Source organism: Ochotona princeps, chromosome 6 (assembly GCF_030435755.1).
Source record: "Ochotona princeps isolate mOchPri1 chromosome 6, mOchPri1.hap1, whole genome shotgun sequence".
NCBI lineage: Eukaryota > Metazoa > Chordata > Mammalia > Lagomorpha > Ochotonidae > Ochotona > Ochotona princeps.
Genome location: NC_080837.1, coordinates 44,153,533 through 44,179,880, shown reverse-complemented (window position 1 = coordinate 44,179,880; position 26,348 = coordinate 44,153,533). Strand labels below are relative to the sequence as shown.

The 26,348-nt window shown below is 41.0% G+C and overlaps 1 protein-coding gene across 1 annotated transcript in view; it reads left to right on the top strand.

The window, feature by feature from the left end:
• The window catches only part of KATNBL1 (katanin regulatory subunit B1 like 1), a 38,765-nt gene extending 29,966 nt beyond the window's left edge, over positions 1–8,799 (top strand). Inside the window, exons 5-10 of the mRNA XM_058666120.1 lie at positions 3,266–3,384; positions 4,348–4,398; positions 4,489–4,578; positions 5,261–5,350; positions 5,519–5,612; positions 7,815–8,799. Coding sequence (XP_058522103.1) covers positions 3,266–3,384; positions 4,348–4,398; positions 4,489–4,578; positions 5,261–5,350; positions 5,519–5,612; positions 7,815–7,847 — 477 coding nt within the window. The 3' untranslated portion in view covers positions 7,848–8,799. The remainder of the gene's footprint in view (positions 1–3,265; positions 3,385–4,347; positions 4,399–4,488; positions 4,579–5,260; positions 5,351–5,518; positions 5,613–7,814) is intronic.
• Positions 8,800–26,348: the final 17,549 nt, after the last annotated feature.

The following is a 26,348-nucleotide window of genomic DNA, read 5'->3' as shown; positions in this document are numbered from 1 at the left end:
GTGTACCTGTTGGCACCGAATTCTGCCCATTGGCCGCCTACCGACAAATTCTGGGGACTTGGGATTGAGTAATTACTGCATAGGGACATCCATGGATAAAGCCATTGTATGTGTAGGTAAGGAATGAATCCTTAGAGACAGACCACCAAGAACAGGGCCACTGTACTTGCAGGTAAGTGAGGAGACAGAGGACTGGTGGTTTGGAGGGGAGATTGGGAGATTTGTGTGGGTCTGACTGTTTACCAGACACATGGTAGTCCTGAGATGGGCTTGTTAGCACAGAACATCGCAGACTGCTACATGCCAGCCCACACAAAAGCTAGGGCTGGGGGCCTGTCTAGTAGGACTAGATCCGCGTACTTAACTGAGTGTCAGAACAGTAGACAGGTCATGTTAGACAGGGCCATGACACCAACCAGCATGTGAGAGAACCAGGTCCAGGAATAGATTCTGTGGGGAATATGTGGGCTCAACCCTGTGAGGAAAAATGTCCTGCTGGTTAGCTTCAGAGTTGGGGTGGTAATGGACTGAGCTAGGTGTGATCATGGAACCTGCCATCACTCACAGGTACTGGGGCCGAGTATAACCTGGGCAGCTCTAGGCTGTACCACCCACACGTGCATCCTAACACAGGGTGTGGGGCAGGCAGGGTCGTAATATTCACCAGCTTATAGAAGGTCAAGATGGAGGGGCAGGTTATTTTGGGCAAGGGCTTAAAACTCACTGGCATGCATGAGATATGGTTCTGGGAGTGGGCCAAGTGGGGGAACCTGGGGAACTCCCCTAGTGGGTCATAGTTCCCACTGGTGAGCACAAAGTTCAGGTTTGTTGTTCAGATAGCTGGAAATATGTCTGGTTGTGGAGCTAAGGGGGTGCCCTGCCTGGCTTGTGATTCCCATTGGTGAACACGGGGGGCCGGAGTGGTGTCTGTTTTCTGGTCCGGATATGGCTACAGTGTCCCTTGGCAGAAGTGTGAACTGGGAATGGGGTGTGCCAGACTGGGCTAGACTTCACCCCCTGGTGCTTGTGAGAACCAGGTGTAGGACAGGCTATGCTAGGTCTTTGCCCCTGCTGAGACAGGTGTGAGCTGTGTCTGGTTGTGGACCAGGCTTGGCTGGGCTATGACACCCAACAGTAAAAACTGGAATGGGTGAAGGCTGGTCAGGAAAGGCCACTATTCCTGCTAGGAGAGGAGGTGGACTAAGTAGGACTGGCCCATGGACCCACCAGTGTTCGTGAGATCTGGCATTGGGAGAGGCTCTTCTGGAGGAGCTTGGGAAACTCCTCCATTGGAATACAGTTGATAAGGAGCAGCCCAGACCACGTCAGGCAATGGAACCCACCAGCAGAGATTTGGTGCAGGTCGGGGGAGAACCAGGCAGGGCCAGTTCATATCACCCGCTGGTGAATCCGAGCACCAGAATGGAATGTGGGTCAGGCCGGGTCAGGCCACAACAGAGGCCAGTTCACATGAGGGCTGGGTTGGTTGCTGGTTGGGCCCAGTCAAGCTAGAGCACCCGTTGGCAAATGCCGAGGCGAGGCAAGCCATGCCAGAATGGGCCGCAGCACTCAACCAGCATACATGAGCCCAAAGCAGGAGGGGCAAACCCAGTAGGGGGGCTGCATGAGGCTTCCCCGCTGGACCATCATTGCCACTGGAGAGTGTGAGAGCTGGGATGAGGGCAGACCATGACGTGCAGGGCCACAACACCTGTTGGCTTCATGTAAGCTGGATCAGGGAGAAACCAGGCTGGGTTGACTGTTCTTACTGGTGCATGCACAAGCCAACTAGAGTGGGTGTGGTTTGGTTGGGCTTTGCCGCAGCATCAGCTGGCAGATGCTGGCACGGGGAGGGGGAGGGGACCAATTGTGTCAAGATAAACTACAGAACCACCTGCGAGTGTAAGGTCCAGGAGTGGGAGTGGGCCCAGTAGGGAAGTAGTGGCACCTCCCTCAGAGCAAGCCCCACATCCAGGACTCTGGGATGACGTCAGGTGGCTGTCCTCTGTCCCAGGATGCAGAGGCGTTTGGGAGGCCAATTGTGCTTTTCCCTTTTTCTCCTCCCTTCCCCTTCAGGCAGGAAGGAGAAAAAAAAAAAAAAAGAAAATGTGAAAACAGTGGTCTCGCCCACTTACCTGTAGCCCTTGACGCTTTCCACCCTAATCATCTGTATAAAAATCATTAAAAATTTAAAAAAAAAATAGCCTGGAAAAGATAAGAAATAATTTTCCAGAATTGGTGTGAATTCTGCCATACAGATGTTGCAGCTGGTCAAGATAGGAAGTTGCTAGATATCAAGCAGAATGCAGGTGGTATTTGGCGGCACTACTTAGGGTGCCAGCTTCTCAAATTTGAGTCTCAGCTCTCCGTTTCCGGTTCCAGCCTCCTGCTAATGTTCAGGAACTGGGTCCCTGCCAACCACATGGGAGATTTGGATTGAGTTCCCAGTCCAAGTTGATATTGACGTTTGGGGAGTGAGTCAGAGGACAGGAGATATTTGTCTCTTTATCTCTCTGCATTTCAAATAAATAAAAATTTCTTTAAAAAAAAAAGAAAATACAAACTTTTTTTAGATGTGCGTACCAAGTCTTTGAAAATGGTTTGGAGATACAAATGTCAGTCTGTAAAATGTTTTTGTTTCTCAGGAATGATACTTGACTTTTTTTGGCTTCTGGAGAATATTTACTTTATATAAACACGGGTGTTTGTGTATATAAGTAGTTCTGTTTAAACTTTTTACAATAGGATTATATTGCCACTTTATGTGGAAATCATGTCTTTTCATTTAATCTGGAAAGGTGTTAAGAGGGAGAGCTTTAAGTCTGCTGTTTTATTCAAATGACCACAAGAGCAAAGGGTGGGTTAGTCCCTGCAGCTCAATCCCAGGTGTCATGTGACAGGGACATAGCACCTAGGTCATCACGTGCTGCCTCCCAGAGGACACCTTAGCAGGAGGCTAGGTTGCAAGCAGAGGCCCTGGGATGCAAGCAGTGCACTCTCTTGTGGGCTGCAGTTAGTTACCTCACGTGGCAGATACTGACTCTCCCTCTTTCATAAGTTACTGAAAATGGAAGAGAAAAACAGTAGTTAGTATTGGAAAAAGTACTGATAAACAGTAAATCATTTGTTTATTTTTTTCACCTGTGGGTATTCCCAATAAAAGGATTAACCTTTGTATAATTTGACATTTCTACCAAATGATTTAATGAAAAGAGTTTTCATGTAATTCCTTGTGTTATTTAACAAATAAATTATCATATTTCAGGTTTCTCAGGACCATGAAACAATGGCCCAAGTTTTATTCAGCAGGAATTTGAGATTGAATGTAGCTTTAACTTTTTGGAGGAAGCGAAGTATAAGTGAACTTGTAGCCTATTTGGTGAGGTAAGTGTGGTTGTTTATACTCAATACAGGTAATTTTGAGTGTAAAATTGAAAGTGCTTCTTCTTTTTTTTTTTTTTTTTATTGGTTACATTGCATTATGTGACATGGTCTAATAGGCAGTGGGATTCCACCCACCCCCCCAACCCCCCCCCCCCAAGGTGGACTCCTCCACCCCGCTGCGTTACCACAGTTCAAATTCAGTTGAGGTTCTCTCAATGAAAGCATCTACCAGGCATAAAGTCCAGCATCATATTGTCCAGATAAGTTCATCTGTTGAATGCCTGATTGTTAAGAATCAACCACTTATTAACAAGGTTGTAGTTGCCTTTCTGTATCTTCATTTATTCATCTGCTCAAGTGGTTGAAAGTGCTTCTTCTTAACATTATTACTGGTTAAAATTTTATACCTCCTATACTTAGCTTTAATAGAGACAGTCTGGCCTAATTTATAGTTCTCACTAATCTATGAATAACCAAAATACAGAAAACCTGTTTTTCTAAGGTTTTTGTCTATAAAACTAACAGATATCACTGTGAAAAAACTTCTTTAAAATCCTCTTTGAGGCTGGTATCATCCTGTGAGAGCACTGCTTTGTGTATTGGCTGCTCCGCTTCCTATCCAGCTCTCTGCTTAAGTGCTTGGGAGAGCTTCAGAGGCAGCCCTTGTGGGAGACCTGGATGGAGTTCCAGGTTCCTGCTCCAGTCTGGCCCAGCCCCCGTCATTGCAGCCTTTTGAGGAAGTGAACCAGTTGATGGGGGATCCACCCCCACGGTTGCTTGTCTGTAACCCACCCCCTCACTCACACTGGATGTAAGCCCTATCTGGTATTCACTTCTTTGTCTCGAGCACGTGCTTCATCATAGATAGACATTGCAACTGTTTGTTAAATTTGTGAATCTCTTGAAAGCAGTGTGAAGATCATAACATGAAAATAAATTTGAAATTCCTTTTTGTGCCCATAGGATAGAAGATCTGGGAGTTGTAGTAGATTGCCTTCCTGTGCTCACCAATAGGTAAGAACAGTAGTTTCCCAGTAAAATAAATTTAAAGGACAAATTATGACTTACTACTATACGTATTTTTAAACTTAACATTTATTTTAGTTTACAGGAAGAAAAACACTATATCTCACTTGGCTGCTGTGTGGATTTGTTGCCCCTAGTAAAGTCATTACTTAAAAGCAGATTCGAAGAGTAAGTGCTGATCGAATCAATTTGTTTATCCTCTTCTAGCCTTTTTTTTTTTTTAAGATTTATTTATTTTTATTGGAAAATCAGATATACAGAGAGGAGGAGAGACAAAGAAGAAGGTCTTCCGTCCGATGATTCACTCCCCAAGTGGCCACAATGGCTGGAGCTGAGCCAATCTGAAGCCAGGAGCCAAGAGCTTCTTCTGGGTCTCCCACGAGGGTGCAGGGTCCCAAAGCTTTGGGCCGTCCTCAGCTGCTTTCCCAGGCCACAAGCAGGGAGTTGGATGGGAAGTGCAGCATCCGGGATTAGAACCGGCGCCCATATGGGATCCCGGGCATGCAAGGCGAGGACTTCAACCACTACACTATCGTGTCGGGCCCTCTTCTAGCGTTCTTAATGTCTGAGTTCATATTATTAGTCCATTGAGCTTCATGAAGCATGCATAGTTTGTTTTCCAGGAATTGATAGTATAATTAAGAATACAAAATAATTAAAGCATAATTATAAAAGCATATATAGGCCAGTACATAAGTAGTTTTGTGAAATAGATCATGAAAATAGTGAAAAAATAAGTTTATAAGAAGGGAAGAAAGATCAGTGTCTATGTTTTTAGAGAAGAGTATTATCTTTTGTAAAAAGGGTTCTTAGATGAAAATACTTAAATCTGGTCATGTTGTTGTTTCAGATACGTAATAGTTGGTTTGAACTGGCTCCAGGCAGTCATAAAACGGTGGTGGTCAGAACTGTCATCCAAATCAGAAGTCTCTAATGATGGGTTAGTATGTCTAAAAAATATCTCCCACCTAGCCCCTTAACATTTAAAATTTTCTGAAGTAGTATAGCTTTCTCCTCGTAAATATTTGAAAATTTGAAACTGAATTTACTAGTAAAGGCTATATACACTTATATTTACTTTCTCATTTTTCTTTTTTTCCCTTCCTAGAAATATTCAAATTTTGAAACAACAATTAAGTGGATTATGGGAACAGGAAAACCATCTTACTTTGGTTCCAGGATATACTGGTAATATAGCTAAGGTAATCTAAATTTAAACTTAAATCAGGAATAATATATGGTTCAGATTTCTAACCAAAATAATTGGGTACCGTGCTAATAAGACAAAGTCAGTTTCATATTTGCAAATGTTTAAAATCCTCTGAATGTGAATGTGACCTTGTCAGGAGGAACAGGAATTACCTGTTGGATGTTTCATATACAGCCAAGGAAATGCTATGCTACAGGGTATTTAATGATCTAGTTCTAATGATAGAGAAATATGAAGTTAAGATTCCAGATTAGGATGATGCCTAAACTTGCAACATAAGTCAGAAACAAGGAATGAGGAACACATTCCAAAGAGCAAACTTTAAATCACAGAAGAAATTAGACATTGCCTGTTGAAGGAAAAAATATATTGCTTCTACGGAGTTTAATACTTAAAACTCTAGAAAAATATTATTGTACTTAAAATACAATTGCAAATAAAAATGAAGAAATATTTCTGCCCTATTACCGGGCATACTGTCCTATTGACATCAGCCAGGAATAGAAAAGTGATATTTGTTTGATTTTTAAATTTCCTAAATGTAGTTTATGTTGTGCACTTACGAAATTCTTTATGGATACCCTTCTAAAGAAGCAAAATAGCATAAAATGTTACTCTACGTATGATTTTACTATATAGTCTTTTTTCTTTTAATTTATCTTTTGAAAGTGAGTGAGAGAGAGAGTGCACTTCAATCACTGCCCTGATTGTTGCAAGCCAGGAGCCAGGAACTTCATCCTGGTCTCCCAGGTGGCCGACAGGGATCCATGGATTTGGGCCGTCTTCCACTGCGTTGCCCGGGTCATTAACAGGGAACTTGATCAGAAGTAGAGCAACTGGGATACAAACTGATGCCCAGAGGGGATGTTGTTGTCGCAGGTGGTGATTGTACCTGCCACCCCATAACACAAGCACCTTCTTTAGAATTCTTAATGATAAAAATCTTGGAAATCAGGGCTATTGCCTTGGTGATTCAGATTAAGCCCCCCACATTGGAATTCTGGCTGCTACATTTTGATCCAGCTCCCTGTTCGTGGCCTGGGAAAGCAGCAGCAGGGCAGGCCCAAAAGCCTGGCACTCTGTTGGCATGTAGGAGACTCAGAAGAAGCTCCTGGCTTAGGTGGGCCCAGCTCTTGTGGCCCTCTGGGAGAACCTGCACCTGTAGAGGAAGAGCCCTCTTTATCTCCTCTTTCTGTTATAGTTCAGATTTTCAAATAAAAATAAATCTTTAAAATACAATTTTAGAAATTAGTTTCAGGCCCGGCGGCATGGCCTAGCGGCTAAAGTCCTCGCCTTGAACGCCCCAGGATCCCATATGGGCGCCGGTTCTAATCCCGGCAGCTCCACTTCCCATCCAGCTCCCTGCTTGTGGCCTGGGAAAGCAGTCGAGGACGGCCCAAAGCTTTGGGACACTGCACCCGTGTGGGAGACCTGGAAGAGGTTCCTGGTTCCCGGCTTCGGATCGGCGCGCACCGGCCCATTGCGGCTCACTTGGGGAGTGAAACATCGGATGGAAGATCTTCCTCTCTCTCTCCCCTCCTCTCTGTATATCCGGCTTTCCAATAATAATAAAATCTTTTTTTTTAAAAAAAAAAAGAAATTAGTTTCCTAGAAGTTTTTTTGTTTTTGTTTTTGTTTTGTTGTTGTTACTTTATGTTTTTAGAGCATACCATCTTGTCACCTTGCTTCCTGGGGTTTTGTATTCTGGATAATGGCATAGAAGAATTAATTCTTTACAAAGGGAGAAGGTTTATCATGATCATGGCTTTAAAATGCCATGTTTATTATTGAGGACCAAAGAGTAATTTAAAAGCCCAATATGAAGTACCTTAAGCTGCAGTAGAAGCTATATTTAAGCTCTCAAATAATTTGTAGGTCTCTGAGGGTAGAAATCAGAAAGACACTGTTAGGAGATTGGCTTTGAGTTTATTTAATAGTGTTAATGGTCCTGTGATTGCAGGTGTGTGTGAGCACAGGAACCATAACCTTGTCTCCGCAAACATGGAGTAGATGATGTGTGCAAGGCCCTTTGCCAGACAGATGCAGATTAAAAGTTGAATGAATCATTGTTCTGTCAAAAGATCACAAAGAGAAACTAAGGTGTATAAAGCAACAAAAAAGGGAAAGAAAATGAGTTATAAATATGTATACTTACTGTCCTGGCTAATGAAATGTTTTTGTTTTATCCTCCAAGGATGTAGATGCTTATTTATTACAGTTGCATTGAGAGATTTCTACTACTAAGGAGCATTTGGTTTTTCAAGACATCCTGGGACTATATGATTTCCAAAAATGGGCCTCTTGAGAACTGTGAACTATGGAAGAAATCAAAATGATTTTTTTCTTCTACGAAGCCACATAATGAAACCACTAATGAAGCCCTGAGCATCTACTTCACATTGAAGTGGAATAGTATCCAGAAGCAGCAGTTCAGCTTCAGTGGGGTGAAGGTGCACTGTGAAGATTTCTCACCCTTGCTGCAGTTGGGTCTGTATGGTTATTTGATAACATTGTTTAAGAACTACTGGGTCTTAATGCAGTTATGCATAAGAATATAATTTATACTCTGGAAAAGTAAGACAGGACTTATTACTAGAAAGTACAAAGACCAATCATAGTGGTTTTTCTTTTTTTTTTAAGATTGTTTTATGAAAAAAACTTAAATGTGTGCAGCTATTTTCTTATGTTAAAAAGACTTTTAAAGTGAAAATATCAAAGCAAATAATCAATATTAAATTTTTTGTGTTCATATTGAGATGCTGTGTATTCAAAATGCCTTAATTATTACTAAGCCAATATCAAGATGTTACGATACCAATATCTGTTTAAAAAATTAAAACTGACCATGCTTCTGGCATGATAAAATCCTGGAATTAAATCAGGGATTTACATTCACATAGAATGTTATTGTTCAGTATACTCCACTCAGTTTTAAACTTGAGAACATTTTTAATATCTCTGATTTTTTTTTCTGGCCAGAATTATCATGTCATGTATGTATGTATGTATGTTTTCCTATATAAGAAAAGGTGAATATGTGTTTGTATGAACGTGTAATTGAAAATGTCAATGAAATTAGCTAATTTATATTCACTTTTTATTGTATATAGATTTCTAATATTTTCATTTCTGTATCATTTAAACTTCCTTCATTTGAGTAAATTCACTAAATACTCCTATTTTTTGCTTTTTTTACTTCTGAGTTTATATGAATTCTAATAATCTCTTTTCACTACATATTTTAAAGAGTTACATACAATTCTTTAGAATTGTTTACAGTTAATACTGACTTTGTACTTTAAGTTCCAACATTTTACTACCTCTTCTGGTTAGTATAAAACTCCAACAGACTGTATGAGGTCATAAAATTCCACTTTTACTCTCAGTTAACCTGATTTGAAAATGACTTGAGAACTCTAAATCTTACCTATCTTGAAAGTAATACCATATTGTGGTTCATACATCATCTCATCTTTAATAAACCTGAAAGATGCCGAGCACAGATTCTTTGGAATCAAATTGTTTAGTATCCCTTCCAGCACCTGAATTAAAATCTTTCCTGTCTGTCAAGTTAGTGACTGCTGATAGGAATCTCCAGTATCTGCCGTGTTTTAGAAAGGTTACCTTTCACTGAATTTTGTTAAGTGTTCCTCACAGTGAATGTCGGTTGTAGTAATTTTGTTATTTTCTTAAGTCTTTAGATTTCAGATAACTGCACTTCTTTGATTTGAGAGGTGGATTATTTAATGATTTCTCAGGATGTGCAATTAAGATCACAAACTTGTATCATCTCTGTGAAACCATAAGATGATGAATTACAACTTTTGTGTGTTGTTATTTAGTTACCACTGTCTTAACAGTTTGAACCAGTTAACTCGGTTGAAGTATGGTGCTGTGAGGTTAAAGGCAGGAATTTAATCCTTTTGTAGGATCATTAACTTTACACACACACAGAGAAAAAATACTTTTACAACTAGAGTTCACCTTTCCTCAGGTATCCATCGTGCACATTCAGTTCTTTGCCAAGGAAAGTGGCAGCTAAGTATAAAACCCTAACTTCAAATAGAAAGCTATGCCAGGTTTCTGGTATATGTGCCACTATGGACTTTAATATCTGAAATAATATATTCAAAATAAGATACATAAATTCTTTGTAATTTTTAGTTTGAGAGTGTTAATTGGGTAGGTATTTTCTCTTGTCAGATCATTAAATAGTATATTCAAAAATCAAATATCAGTAATCGAACATAAAAAAAATAAGGACAAATGCAACTGAAAGGCTAAGAAAAGGTGTGTTAACACTGAAATTTTATGCTTAAATTTAGGCTTTTTGAAGGCAACTAGACAGTGTTCCATTTTGTGTATTCAGAGCTAAAGAAGCCAGCAGTCTTTAGCTCAAACACATCATTCAGTAGCACACATTCTCTTCCTGGTTTCTGCACTTCCCTTAGCACTTACCTCTTGCAGTTACTGGGTTGTGATTAGTATTAGATGATTTTAAGATTTTTACACAGAAGTTGTTAGGTAGTTTTTGAACACTCTATTGCTACCAAGCTCTTCTTATGCTATAGCATTTCAATTAGAACAGTGTTGATCTCCAAAAAGAGCCAAAGAGAGTGTGTACGAAGTGTTGTGACTGTTCTTCTGACCTAGACTGGCACAGTTACTGTCTGTCGTTGGTCTTTCGTTGCTGTGCTGCTAAGTAGTTTACAGCACTAGACTCCCCTCCCAGGATTCTGTGCCTTTTGTAGCTCTTCTGCCTTCTTAGATTTTTTTTCTAAACTTTGCTAACTCTGCAAGCATAGGGATAGGTAGTTTATTGTGATGCTAGAGGATTATAATCAAGGAAATTTATTTCTATTAGGGATAAAGTGAGTGGTTGTTAAAATGAATGATCATAGTAAAGGTTACAAGTTAGGAAGCAAGTACTTTCAAAATTAATTTCTTGGCAGTGATTTTAAAGGAAATTGGCACCAGTTATATATATGAGTTCTAATATGTTAAAATTTGGAAATAAATTGTATTTCCATTTCAAAACTCTTAAATACCAATACTGAACTATGAGGGCTACTAAGGGATTAAATCCAAATGCCTCTAACCATAGTTGGTGCAAGCCATGTCTTAACCTTAAATATGATTCTTTGGTTTAAAGCTGTAACTCTGGTCTTTGAAACAGTAATTTTCTCAAACTTAGAATATTAACTTATTTTTTAAATCACTGTAATTAATGGATAATTGATTGGAGTGATGTTTATGAACTCTTAAATAGTGACAATAGGAATCACATTTAAGTGCTTAGTTGCTTAAGCGGTCTGAAAAAGCAAGATTTAAGTTATTCCCAGTTATTTTTTTTTTTCTTATTTAAGAATCAACTAGTACTATTATCTTCTCTGTTTATTGAAGTCAGCCGGAGTGATTCATTTGGACTTACTACTTAGCCCTCACTGCAGATGTTTATTTTCTAAATTCAGATGAAAATAGTATTTCTGGATTTGTCTTGGTAGGTATTTACTCCTGCTACAGCCCTTATCACTAAATCTAATTCTTCTAACTACATTTTTTAAAAGCTTTATTTTATTTTTATTGGAAAGGCAGATACACAGAAAGGAGGAGAGACAGAGAGGAAGATCTTCTGTCCAATGGCTCACTTCCCAAGTGACCGCAACGGGCCGGTGCTGTGCTGATCTGAAGCTGGGAACCAGGAACTTCTTCCAGGTCTCCCACGTGGGTGCAGAATCCCAAGGCTTTGAGCCGTCCTCTACTGCTTTCCCAGGCCACAAGCAGGGAGCTGGATGCGAAGTGGAGCTGCTGGGATTAGAACCGGCGCCCACATGGGATCCTGGGGCATTCAAGGCGAGGACTTTAGCCGCTAGGCCACGCTGCTGGGCCCGGGTGCCGGTTCTAATCCCGGCAGCTCTACTTCCCATCCAGCTCCCTGCTTGTGGCCTGGGAAAGCAGTTGAGGACGGCCCAATGCATTGGGACCCTGCACCCGCGTGGGAGACCCAGAAGAGGTTCCAGGTTCCCGGCTTCGTATCGGCACGCATCGGCCCGTTGCAGCTCACTTAGGGAGTGAATCATCGGATGGAAGATCTTCCTCTCTGTCTCTCCTCCTCTGTGTATATCTGGCTGTAATAAAATGAATAAATCTTTAAAAAAAAAAAAAAAAACCGGCGCCCATATGGGATCCCGGTGAGTGCAAGGTGAGGACTTGAACCATTACGCTATCGTGTCGGGCCCCTAACTACATTTTTAAAACTATTTAACACTATTCCTTCTTTTTAATTCTGTTACAGAAGTATAAAAGTCCATTCCTAAACACTGTACACTTAATATAATTTTATGATTCAGTAATCGTACCAAATCATATTAACAAAAATTAGCATTATATATTGGATACCCATTGTGTATTGAGAATATTCTTCAATGCTGCATCTGCAACAATATAAACATTATCATCATCATTTTTTCTAGGTCAAATCATGATTTAAGAGTATCCTCTAAAATTAAACTTCATTCAGTGTTAAGTACAACTTCATGTAAACAATCATATGGCAGTATTTTTTTTTCTTGAAACTATAAAGTCATAAAATACAAAGAAATGGTTCCTGTGTGCCCAGTAATTCTATAAAACATCAGCCTCACAGCTGCCAATTTATTTTTTAATAGCAAAGCTTGCTATATGTTGTTGCTTTAATGTATAGAGTAGTCATTCTCTGAACTAAGTTTTCAGATGGAAGTCCAGATGAGGTTTCAGACCCCAAATACACTTGAACCAACTAATGTTGGTCTTAAGCTATATTCTGTTTTCATTCAGGTTTAAACCTGCATATTTTTTATGTTTGGTACCTGTTCAGGGTTGTTGTGACGCTGTGAGTTTGCCCAAAGCTAGGCAGAGGTAGCTGAGTCAAAGTACTTTCTAGAGTAAGAAAGAAATAGTGTGGGGATCTGAAATACATTGAACTGCCACAGTTACTTCCAGAATTATTCTATTGAAGATATCAGCCAAATCTGCAATGTGATGCTTGATCTAGAACTAGACATGACTTTCTGGTTATCGAGAGTGAAGTTAGCATCTATTTATTTTTATGTTTCTATTTTTTTTAAAAGGAAGAAAAATTGATTAGCCTTTTGTATAACAGCTGAATGGAGAGCTCCTGTCCACCTCTCTTCCTTGGGCATCTCTTACACACCTGCAGTTTTGCCTCAACAACTGTGGGTCACGGACAAGTGTACTTTCTTTCTTGAAGAGACTAATCTCCCTTATTCATCCAGATTCCTTTCCTCCCACATAGTAGATTTTAAGAAATCAGTGAAGAGGTGAAACCAAATAATTTCAGTTCTTTCCTCAGTGATTCAGAAAGTGCATTCTAAGTTTAAAACTGTTGTATTTCAAAACGTGAAAAAGTTCTACCCCAAGATTATATATAGCTAAACAGCGTATTAGTGCATTCTCTTGGTATGGGAAAGCTCTATTGTGGACTCAGCTGCTCTGATGTGGTGTTCCGGTCCTGTGACCCCCCCCTTCCTCTGCCTGTCCTTAGACATTGGTGCTCTTCAGAGTTGCTCTTGAAAGCCCTTTCCCTTTTCACTCTGAGATTATGTGTATGCATAGGTTTTAATTTTTATACCAAAGTAAACATGTCCTTTAGTACTATTTTCTGTAAGGTTTTGAAGTATGCCTGTATATATTGGCTCCTGGGAGCATTCATTAGGATGCCTGATAGGCATCTTAAATTGGGTGTATAAATAATTGACCTAATTTTGCAGTCTCTCCTCCATCCATTCTACCTCCACCACTCACACAATGTCTAAAAATTCCTAAAAAGGACTAAAATATCCTAGGTGCTGGGTTTCTATTCTCATGGAATAGTCCTAATAGCAAAAGTAAAAATACAAACCTCTGAATATTTTAGTCAGTTTTGAGTCAATCATTAAATTCTCATGATGCAGCCCCCTAAGCTTCTCTTATCTTTCCAAGTATTTTCACTTTTTCCTCCATTAACCTAAAGGGTTTCCTGCTTTATTTTTGCAGCCTCCTAACTGGGTTCTCTGGCATTGGTCCTGCACTTCTTTTAAGATTTATTGATTTTTATTGGAAATCCGGAAGACAGAGAAAATCTTCCATCTTCTGGTTCATTTCCCAAGTGGCCATAGTGACCGGAGCTGAACGAATCTGAAATCAGAAACTTCTTTTGGCTCTCCCATGTGGGTGCAAAGTACCAAGGCTTTGAGTCATCCTCTAATGCTTTCCCAGGCCACAAGCAGAGAACTGGATAGGAAATGGAGCATCTGGGACATGAATGAGCAGCTATATGGGATCCCCACAGTTGCAAGGCGAGGATTTAGCCACTAGGCCATCACGCCGGGCCCCATACTGCACTCTTAACAACAGTTCTGCCCCAGAACTGTTTATAAAGTACAAATCTTATAATGCCTTTTTAAAAAAAAGATGTATTTGTTTATTTGAAAGGCAGAGTGAGATAAAGAGAATGAAACCCTTCTGTATGCTGGTTCATTCCCCAAGTGGCCATGGTAAGCCCAAATTGGGCCAGTCAGGATCCAGGAGCTTCTCCTGGAACTCCCACATGGGTACAGGGGCACAAGCATCTGGGCCATATTCCGCTGCTTTCCCGGGGCATTAACAGGGAGCTGGATCGGAAGCGGAACACCCAGGACTCAAACTGGTACCCATATGGATGCTGACCCTCATAGGGAGCAGCACAGCACCAGCCTTTTCTTTTTTTATAAAGATTTATTTTCATTACAAAGTCAGATATACAGAGAGGAGGAGAGACAGAGACCAAGATCTTCCATCCGATGATTCACTCGGCAAGTGAGCTGCAATGGGCTGGTGCTGTGCTGATCTGAAGCCGGGAACCAGGAACCTCTTCCAGGTCTCCCACGCGGGTGCGGGTGCAGAGTCCCAAAGCTTTGGGCCGTCCTCAACTGCTTTCCCAGGCCACAAGCAGGGAGCTGGATGAGAAGCAGAGCTGCCGGAATTAGAACCGGCACCCATATGGGATCCCGGCGTGTTCAAGGCGAAGACCTTAGCCGCTAGGCCATGCTGCCGGGCCCAGCACCAGCTTTAATGGCATTCTTTAAGGGTTCTGAAGAAGAGAGTCAAATTTTTTTTGATCCATTTTCTGTTGCTATAACACAATACATGAGATTGTGTGATTTATAAAGAAATTGATTTCTCCCAGTTCTGGAAATGGGGAAATCCAAGAGCATAGCATGAACATTTGCTTCCAGCAGGGAGAGCATCACCTGGTGAGACAGATCAAGTGCCACCTCTGGGTCAGCTTTAAAGCTGCCAATGATCATGGGAATCCTGCACTCACCCTAGTGCAACCCCAGTTGTCTCCCAAAAGCCCACTTCCAAGGCATAAGAAGTTCAGCACTAAATTTTCAACATAGAAACTTTTGGGTTATCCAAAATTTAAACCATACCATACACTTGAGTTTCTCTATATCTCCCTTACCAGCTAGAATTGTCTGTTTATGGGAAACAGCACACATCCCTGCGGATACCAGATTGCTGCCCCCAATTTCCTGAGTTAACACTTTCCTAGCCTTTGGATTCCTATTACTACAACTCCTCTGGAAGGCCACTCCTGTAGCTTGATCTTTTGGGGATCGAGGTGTCTGCCCTACTCTGATCAGCTCTGTTTTGTTCCTACACTGCTTATCCAAGTGTTGCGTATGATTTTAGTCCCTCTTAAGGTAGATTTATAACTCCATGAATGCCGATAATGTTCTGTCACATCCCCCAGTATCTAGCACAAAGCGTGGCAAGTAGTTGGCATTTATTTTGAGTAAAGTAAATGTGGTATGAGGAAATAATTTAGTAGTGCAGAGGCATTTGTGGTGCCGTAACAGGTGAAAAGTAGTTCTAGAAGAGAAATCTGGGTTCTCACTTTTTTGTTTTGGGAAATTGGTTATAGCTGTTCATGCTAGAACCTTAGCTAAAATGTTTGACGCATGACAGTAATTATATTTGTCATTGTATTGAACGGCTTCTATATTACATCCGCTTAGATCCATACAATTGAGGACCATCCACAAAGCACAGAATCCGAGCAGGCATTTGGCCCCGCTACCAGGACAGCACTTGGGATGCCCTCATCCCATGTCGGGGTGCCTCAGGTTCAGTCCTGGCTCTGTGGCTTGCTCCAGCTTCCTGCTCACATGAACCTTGGGAGGCCGCAGGTGAGGGCTCAAGTGGTCGCACACATAAAGGAGACCCATAAAGAGTTTGCAGGCTGTGGCCTTGACCTAGCCAATATAAGCTGTTTTGTGTGTTTGGGTAGTAAACCAGCAGATTGGGAGTACTTGCACTGACTCAGTAAAAATAAATGTAAGTTTTTTTTAAATGTGCAATTGAGATTTTTATATAATGTGGGAAATTATATATAAACTATTATAGTTGAGGTTTCCTTTGGGTGTTTTCTATTTATTTTTATCATGTGCGATAATATTGGATTTTTTTCTTGTAAGTTTAAAATTACAGTAGTTCATACTTATGAACATAGACTAACAAAAAGATAAATAATTTTGTTTACCCAGATAAAGACTGTCTGTCTATCGCTTCTCAGCCTTTTGGCTAAGATCAAGTGAGGACTGTCTATCTTTCCAGATTGTGTTTTGTATAAATTTGTAATTTCAAGCTAAATGGAGTTATGTTTTATATGCTGATATTTAATAACTTGTTTCCCACTTTGCATACCATAGAAATGCTTGGGGGCAACTAAAAAAGTTGGCTATTAGTCATATGTTTTGAAAAATTACTGTAATTTCTTTGGAGAAACTGCAAGATGCAAAAAAAAATATTTTTGAAGCATTTTTAATATAGGTACTCTCTTCTCCTTGACCTTTGCTATTTACCTCTTTCCCTTCCCTTCTCCTCCCCCCATACACACACGTCAGGAAGAGGGCCTCTGGGAAAAAGCACATAGTTTATTTTATAAAGAAGCATATACCATCTAGATTTGTTTAAATGATCCTAATTATTTGGGAATTATCGGGAAGAAGATTTCAACTTATATATTTTCTTCAGCCAACAGACATAATTTGTGGAGTACGTGGTTCTCACCTTATGTGCACTATGGCACAGCTTATTAAGCTGCCATTTGACATGCTGGTGGCCCATCTATGAGTGCCTAATTGGAGTCCTAGCTACTCTGCTTCCTGTCCAGCTTCTTGCAAATCTACCTGGGAAGGCAGCAGATGGTGGCTGCAGTACTTGAGTCCCTGCCACTCGTGGGAGGTTCTGATGGAGCTTCAGGCGTCTGGCTTTAGCCTGACACAGCAAAGGCATTTCAGCCGTTTGGAAAGTCACCCAATGCATGGAAGATTCTCTCTCTCTCTCTCTGATACTCAAATAAGTAAATGAATTTTTTAGTAAGGATTTACTTTAATTTTATTGCAAAGTTAGATATACGGAGAGGAGGAGAGACGAGAAGAACTTCTGTCTGTTGATTCGCTCCCCCAAGCAGCTACATTGGCTGGAGCTGAGCCAATCTGAAGACAGTAGCCAGGAGCCTCTTCCAGATCTCCCATGCAAGTGCAGGGTTCCAAAGCTTTGGGCCTTCCTCAATTGCTTTCCCAGGCCACAAGCAGGGAGCTGGATGGAAAATGGAGCTGCTAGGATTAGGACTGGAGCCCATATGGGGTCCCTGCGTGTGCAAGGCGAGGACTTTAGCTGCTAGGCTATCGCGCCAGGCCTCAGTAACCTTTCTTAAAACATTTTGTTTAATGAGATGCTTCTTTTAAAAAACTGTCCCGCTTAAAATATTTTTTAGATTCTGTGTTCTTAATTATAAAACTGATCATTGCATTCTGACTGGAAGTAAAAGCCAGTTAGTGCTAGAAAGGAATAAAACAATGATAAATATTAGAAATTGAGATAGGTAAAGTAAATAATTATATATACACATGTAGAAAATAGGACAACCTTTGCCATAACCAACCAGAAGAATTACTGTGTGTCTCCACGGAATAAAAGCAGAGGTATTTTCTAACAAAAGCTCACCTCTCTAGTATACTATTGTGACACACAAGCTAGGCAAAATTACTCTGCTTTGATGAGCTTAGGAGCCCACTTGGGATTGGCTTGTTTTGTAAACAAGCATTTAAGCACATGTTCTGAAGAGCTATGGTAAATACTATTGTCTGCATTCATGTATTTTTTGCTGATTTTAACCTGGCGTAGTTTGTTTTTCCTTACAGTTATTAAGCCAGTTAACACCAAAAGAAATCAAAGAATTACAGCAAAATAAATTATTATTATTACTCTAACAGTTTTGAAAATTGACCCTTTTTCTTCTGGGATTTGTCGTGTATGTACTTTTTAGGGTAGAGACAAAATTGGTTTGTTAACTGTGTGTGAGTGTAGCAGTTAGGCTGACCCTAACACATTAGAGTTTTAAGAATGTATTAGGGCCAGGTAATGCCTGCTTAGTCTAATTGAATCAGTTTTTGCTGTGTCAGATTCCATGTGGTTAATGAGAGTAATGATTTCATTTTATAAATCTTCAAAATTTGAAATGGAAAAAAATCATTTTGAAGGTTTCTTATAACTCCCAGATGGTAATCAGACTATACTAACATTGAGCTGCAGTTATTTTCTGTTTCATCAATTCAATATTAAGTTTAGAACTGAACAATAAAAAATTACAGTGATCTGTTAACATGTACGTGGAGTATTCTTCAAGTCAGTAACTGATGTTCTAGAATACCATTACGCCATTTTAGAATACTAATACACTAATACTATTATCCATCTCAAGATTTGTTTGGACAAGTTATATGCTTGTAATTTGGACTAAGTGAAATAAAACTTTTTCAAGGTGTTTGTTAGGCAAGATCTTAATTCTTGAAATTATAAGTTTATATGGAAGTTAAATTTGTGTTTAAATGATGTGAAACAGTGCTTTTGTTTTGAATGTTAATGTAGCTGTTAAATAGAGAGGTATTTGAGAAAGTCCATTACTGTCTTTGAAATTAAACCCTTTAATTAAAAGATATTTATAAAATGCATAGAGTCCCTGAGCTCCTTGTAGCAGCTGGCATATTCCCCATTTGCCATATCACATGTGGTGTAACTTTCAAGTCCACTACTTTTATCTCTTCAGTCTTTTGTTCTTTTAAGAAGAACACAACAGCTGACTATAAGGAAAAAGGACTTTCTCTAGAATATCCCAGGAATGTTTAATACAAGCGATCCATCTAAAGTGTAAAACAGAGAGCTTAGAAATATGCAAGGGCACTTCAGAAAGTTCATGGAAAGTGGACTTAGAAGTTTATTTTGGTGTGCAAATTCTGAAATCCATGCATAGTTTCACGAAGACTTTTCTTATGTACGAAACCATTATAACTCAAAAAAAAAAAAAAATTGGTTGGGGGCCCAGCACAATAGCCTAGTGACTAAATCCTCACCTTGCATACATAGGGATCCCATATGGGCACTAGTTCAAGTCCTAGCTGCTCCACTTCCCATCCAGCTTCCTGCTTGTGGCCTGAAGAAAGCCCAAAAACTTAGGACCCTGCACCTGTGTGGGATACTTGCAAGAAGCTCTTGGTTCTAGGCTTCAGATTGGCTTAGCACTCGCTGTTGCAGTCAGTTTGGGGGAGTGAACCAGCAGATAAAAGATCTTTCTCTATTTCCTTCTCTCTGTATGTTTGCCTTTCCAATCAAATAATTTTTTTCTTGATTTTTTTGGTTTGGCATTCAGCAGTTATGTTGGAACAAGTGCAACTATGTGGAACAGAAAAAGTTGAATCTGGATTTTTTTTAACTTAGACCAGTATAAATCTCTTTTCTCCTTTTGCTCATTCTGATTATGTAGTGCTTTGAAGTCCTAGTTCAAATTTTCAAAATTTTAATTGATAAAAATTTTTTTAAATGGTAAATTAGAAAGCTGGTTTTATACCCCCAGTGAATGTTAGCAGTTATGGTCAAGATCATGCTTAAAGTTCTCTATTGCATGTTGTTTTGGGATGCTAAGCTTAAATGCTGAGTTGCCAGGTACCCAGTAGATAATAAGATGTTAAGTTAATGAAGCTGTCCAGTCAATGCATTGCTTCCTGTAAATTTGTCAGTGTTAAATGCAAAAGTACAGTGTCTGCTCTTAGAATGTTTCTCTATACTAATTTGATTTTAAGCTATTCTAATGGAGAAGAGTTTAAAAGTTTTATTTCTATGCTGTACTTTCTAGGAAAATACAGATCTAAGCAGTTTCATACTCAAATGTAAAAAGATAGTGTGTTACACATACTTTGGAACTCAGTTATTTTGCTTAAAAGAGTGACAGAGAAGGGGAAAGAGAGCCATCTTCCATTTGCTGGTTAACTCCCCAAATAGCCACAACGGCCAGATCTGGGCAGGTCTGAAGCTGGGAGCCAGGAGCTTCTTCCATGTCTCCCACATAGCTGCAGGGCTTGGGCCATTCACTGCTTTCCCAGGCCATAAGCAGGGAAAGGTATCAGAAGTACAGCAGCCAGGGCTCCACGCAATGGCTCAACTGGATAATCCTCCCCCTTCAAGTGCTGGGATTACATATGGGTGCCAGCTTGTGTCCCAGCTTTTCCACTTCCCAACCAGCTCCCTGGTTATGTCCTGGGAAAGCATTAGAAGATGACTCTCAGGCCTTGAGATCCTACACCCACAAAGGAGACCCAGAAGAGGCTCCTGGCTCCTGGCTTCGGATAACCTCAGTTCAGGCAGTTGCAGCAAATTGGGACGTGAACCACCAGATGGAAGATCGATCTATCCTCTCTGTAAATCTGCCTTTCCAATTAAAAACAAACAACAACAACAACAACAACAAAAAACCCTCAATCTTAAAAAAAAAAGTGGAGCAGCCAGACCTTTTTTTTTTTTTTTAAAGATTTATTCATTTTATTACAGCCAGATATACAGAGAGGAGGAGAGACAGAGAGGAAGATCTTCCATCCGATGATTCACTCTCCAAGTGAGCTGCAATGGGCCGATGCGCGCCGATCCGATGCCGGGAACCTGGAACCTCTTCCGGGTCTCCCACGCGGGTGCAGGGTCCCAATGCATTGGGCCGTCTTCGACTACTTTCCCAGGCCCCAAGCAGGGAGCTGGATGGGAAGTGGAGCTGCCGGGATTAGAACCGGTGTCCATATGGGATCCCTGGGCTTTCAAGGTGAGGACTTTAGCCGCTAGGCCACGCCGCGGGGCCCACAGCCAGACCTTTTTACCCAGTGCCTTTATAGTATGCTGGTGCCATTCACTGAGGATTAGCTTGCAATAACCACTACTCCAGCCAACCCCAGCGTGTCTTATGCTGTTAAAAACCATTTTCTTCTTTATTTACTGCATGCTGTGTTTCAGTAGGTGACTGACTATAAAAGATGGAAGCCATTAGTTATGGGCTTATCAGGGAGTTTTCTGGATATCATCATTTCTGAGTTACATATCTGATTTTCATACTCAGGTATTAGTTCACTGTCCACACAGTGTGATGTCTTCAGAGAGTGGTGACATTCAGTGGGTTAAGGTACAGCTTTCAAAAGGAAGTTGTTGCCTTCTTCCCAGCAAGGTAAGATGAGCAAAGTATGAGAGCTACCCAGGAGGTTTCCTTATGAGAAATCCAATTACTCCATTTCTGGATCATATTTTCTTTTGTGGGTTAAGAATTTCACAAACTATTTGCCATTCTACTGTTCTTTGGTGTCATACCACTGTTAGTTACTGAAGTAATGACTCTGTTGTTTAACCCTTAATAGCTTTTAATCCTAAAATCTGTGGTCCATCACAGAAAAATGTAATTCACAAAGTGTTGCTAAAAATACAGATTTTTCTCCTTCAAGATACTTTGCCTCTTGTTATCTTCTACATGTCGTGTGCGTCCTTGTTCCTGTCGAGAATGTATGTCTGCTAGACCTCACACCTTCTTCAGTGCTTGTAGCTAGAATCATTCTGAGTCAGTGATCGGTAAGTCTGAAGTATTGGTTTTTCATTTTTGCTTTCCTAGGTTGTGGTAGCAGCATTCTTTCTAAATTGCTACTTCTGGTTCTTCAGGGCAGAGTCACATTATAATTGTAAGCAATATAGGAAAAGCAAAATCAGTTCTTCAGTATTGTGATGCCATTGTTTTATAGACCTAAGAAATCATTTTTTTTTTTTTACATTTGTGTGTTTTTATCCAAGGCAGATTTTACAGAGAGAAGGAAATACAGAGAGAACGACGTTCCATCTGCTGGTTCGCTTCCCAAGTGGCTACAGTGGCTAGAGCTGAGCCGATCAAAAGCCAGGAGCTTTTTCCAGGCTTGCTATGCAGGTACAGGGTTCCAAGGCTTTGGGTGTCCTCCGCTGCTCTCCCAAGCCACAAGCAGGGAGCTGGAAGGGAAGTGGAGCAGCTGGGACATGGTGCTCATGTGGGATCCCAGCACATGCAAGGTGAAGATTTTAGTTACTGAGCCATCGTGCAGGGCCTGACAAAAGATTTATTTAAAAATTATGTCAGCGGGTTGGCACAGTAGTGTGGCAGCTAAAGTCTTCACCCTTGCACGTGCCAGGATCCCGTATGGCCACTGGTTCTAATTCCGGTGGCCCTGCTTCCCATCCAGCTCCCTGCTTGTGGCCTGGGAAAGCAGTCAAGGACTGCCCAAAGCTTTGGGACCCTGCACCCATATGGGAAACCCAGAAGAGGCTCCTGGCTTTGGATCAGCTCAGCTCTGGCCATTGTGGCCACGTGGGGAGTGAATTAGTGGATAGATCTTTCTATATCTCTTCCTCTCTATATATCTGGCTTTCCAATAAAAAAAATCTTTAAAAAATTATGTGAAGGTTGGTGGGGGGGTAATTATGTGAAACTAGCTTTTAAATGTATCCCTCCCACATATACTCTCTCCTCATGCTGCAAAGCCATTTGAGATAAAATACCATTACCTGGTAAAATTGGCAATGGATAGGGGGTTATGCAATGACTACAGATTGCCACACAAGATAAAGCTCTGTGTAAAAACACTCCCTGGGTAGGGGTGTGGTTAGCCCAGGAGAAATACCTTCCCTGATGGTCTGAAATGAACTTGCCAAACTCCAAACAAAGTTACCTCTATCCTTTCTTTTCCTTTTAATGATCCAGAAGGAACGATTGCTCAACATATGAAGAGTCACAGATAGAGTGATGGGGGAGAAAGGGCACGAGTAGACTGCGGGATCTAGTTTTAGACACTCCAAACTGAGGCTCACTCAGAAAAATAATCAGGGGAAGTAGCGGTCATTTCGTTGGGTTTTGCAGAATGAGTCTGACTGTGAGAACTGACTTCCAAAACAGCTGTGGTCTAAGAGGTCGCAGAGTATTGTACAACTTCTGCTTTGACACCACAGTGGAAGATTTTCTTGAGAAAGTTATCCAAAGTCCAGTTGGGAAAGATATTTTGGACAACATTTTGTGTCAGCTGAAACCATTTTGTAGTCCTGAAGACTGGGCCAGAAGCTGAGCTAAGTCCTTAAGCCTTAATAAGCCTAAGCTCCTTCACCACAGCCTGACCTGCCCCCAAAACACCTTTTTTGTACTTCAGATATTGAAGATTTCAGTACATAAACAAAAGCGCATTGATTGCAAGCTCTGACTTTCTGTGTTTACGGAACAGTATGCCACTTTGTTTAGAAGAGCATCCAATACACAGCATTGCCTTCTAACAGGATTTGCTGTGTCACTTGATTGTTTGTAATCCATTCAGCACTTTTTGAGAACATTTGTGCGAAGCACCAGCAAAGCTGTAATTGTGTCCCAGAGGCATATTTTTGACTCCCACATTCAAATCTTGATTTCCACTCCTGAGCTTTCCCAGCATTTTGGACCTCTGCACCCAAGACAGCTGGCCTGCGTCAGCTCTACCGTCGTCAGGCGATTGTATTTTCTCCCCGTCCCTCACTGAGTAACTGTATCTGATTGTGGCTTTAAACTCACAAGAAGTTTTCTAATCGTTTGGCTGCTTGATATGAAACATACATATGTACCAGTATTGTATTGACATTTTATACTTTATAGAAGGAAGCTGCTGCTGTAATTAAGGGCCCATGAAAGAAAAAATGTTTCTGGAGATTAGGATAATATGTAACACTGCACAATAGCTATGTGCAAAAAAGTGGGCTGAGAGTACTTACGTGTTAGCTGTTTTTTGTCCTCACAGCCACCATGTAGGTATTGTAAGTGTCATAACAAAATGAAAGTACAGAGAATATAATTGATGTGCCCAAAGTCACATAACTAACAGTGGCAAAGCAGGCAGTCTGACTCCAAATTCTGTACACTTAACTGCTAAGCTAGATTCCTTTCCCAAAATAGAAACAAAAAGGATTAGGGCAGGAAAAGGATTGACAGTGGAATAGTCTTAGCAAAATTCTGCAAATATGGCATTTGAATAGGCCATGTAAATGTAATTTAAAAAAAGCTGTATTCTCCATTCTATGTCTAATCTTGTTTCTTTTGTATATATGTTAAACATTACATACTGTTTTAAATTTAGCACAGTTGCAAACTTGTACTTTGAAATTTGCAAAACATGTTGAAAGTACTTAAGGATCTACATAAATGAAAGAATATACAATTAACAACTTGAATATGTGAAGTAGGCATTTGGTTCAGCAGTTACACCGCTACTTGCGACATCCCATATTGGAATGCCTGGTTCAAGTACCAGGGATTCTGCTTCTGATCCAGCTTCCTGCTAACGCACACGCTTGAAGGCAGAGATGGCTCAAGTACTGCCATCTGCATGAAACCGGAGTCCGCAGCTCCAAGAGGTCCCAGCCTTGGCTGAGCAGCAAGCATTTGGGGAGTGAACCAGCAGAGAGAAGAATGCCGGTGTCTCTCCCATTTCAAATAAAAAAAAAAAGAAATTGTAAATAACTTGGAGTACTTAACATGGTAATACTCCCAAAATTATTGAATGCATGGCCTCTCAGAATTGCAGCTCACTGCAGAAGTTGACAAACTGAAACTTGTTTTTATATCGAAGTAGAAGAAAGCTACAGTGACCAAAACAGTTATTAAAAAGGAACTGGAGGGCCCCGCGGCGTGGCCTAGCGGCTCAAGTCCTCGCCTTGAAAGCCCAGGGATCCCATATGGGCGCCGGTTCTTATCCCGGCAGCTCCATTTCCCATTCAGCTCCCTGCTTGTGGCCTGGGAAAGCAGTCGAGGACGGCCCAATGCATTGGGACCCTGCACCCGCGTGGGAGATCCGGAAGAGGTTCCAGGCTCCTGGCTTTGGATTGGCAGCATCGGCCCATTGCAGCTCACTTGGGGAGTGAATCATCGGACGGAAGATCTTCCTCTCTGTCTCTCCTCCTCTGTGTATATCTGGCTGTAATAAAATGAATAAATCTTAAAAAAAAAAAAAGGAACTGGAGTCCTACAAAACCGGGCTGCCATTGATTACTTATTACTAAAGAACCAAATAGGATGTGAGAAACTGCCGGGTATGTATTGCTTCAATCTAACCGACAATTCTAAGCAAAGTACACCTGTCGTCAGACATCTTCCTTGGAAACTGGGAAAAATTTTCTGCACATTGGGGGTGGTATTCTTGGGTATCGCCTTTCTTAAGCATAATAGGAATAATTATTCTTTTACTCCTGTTTGGACCATGTATACTAAAATGTTTTGCTCGTTTTGTGTTATCTAGAACCCAACGAGGGGCAGAAGCATTCTGGTGACTTCGAACCCTTAGACCGGCCCCCAGAGACGTACCTAACTGCTGCCCTTGAACGACGTCCCTGTCCCCCTTAACAGCAGTTAAGGTCACTTCTTCTGGGGGGGTGGAATGTGTGAGGAGTTAGACTGGGTGGTAGGCAGTTAGGGTATTCTGGGTCCCCAAGTCATTTTTTCTTCCCAAATATAAAAGGGAATTTCCCCACCATATTTTAAATTCACCAGAGCAGTCTCTTCCAAGGGACAAAGGTGCTATGAACCACTATTAGCATACCAATTCCCCACCTGAAGCACCAGTGGGAAGGTCTCAGGCCTATCTCTTTATTATTGAAAGGAGGGCAGGAAGTAATATGCAGATGCCTAAGGCCTGGAACGTCCTGTCTAGCACCTCTCTGGTCTTTTTGTCCCAAAGGTAGATACCTGGAGACTAGGCAATTCCTTTGCCCTTGGAAAACCCCCTCTTTGAACTAAAGCTTAAAAGGGTCCCAACACCCCCAATCCACGAGTCCTTTTCTATCTCAGAACCCCCTCTCGTCACTAGGACGGGAGTCTCCTTTCTTAGCTTTTCTAATAAATCTTACTTTAAAACTAAAAAAAAAAAAAAAAGGGAACAAAATTGGGGTTGGAGTAACAGGCAAATCCTCTGCACGCTGGCATCCTACATGGGCATAAGTTCTTGTGCCAGCTGCTCCACTTCCAATCCAGCTCTCTTCTGATGGGCTGAGAAAGCAGCAGAAGATGGATGGCCCTGATCCTTGGGACCCTGCAACGGTGTGGGAGACCCTGAAGAAGCTCCTGGCTCCTGGCTTTGGATCAGCTCAGCTCTAGCTGTTGAAGCCATTTTGGGGAGTGAACCAGTAGATGGAAGATCTTGCTGTCCTCCTCTCTGTAAATCTACCTTTCTAATAAAAATAAATCTTTAAAAAATATATAATGGCATAGAACAATTTTACTCTTACATTTCAGAGAAGTAGGAATGAGTGGGAACACAGCAGGAATATTCCTGTGACTCAGGAATAAATCGTTGATTGAGGGAAT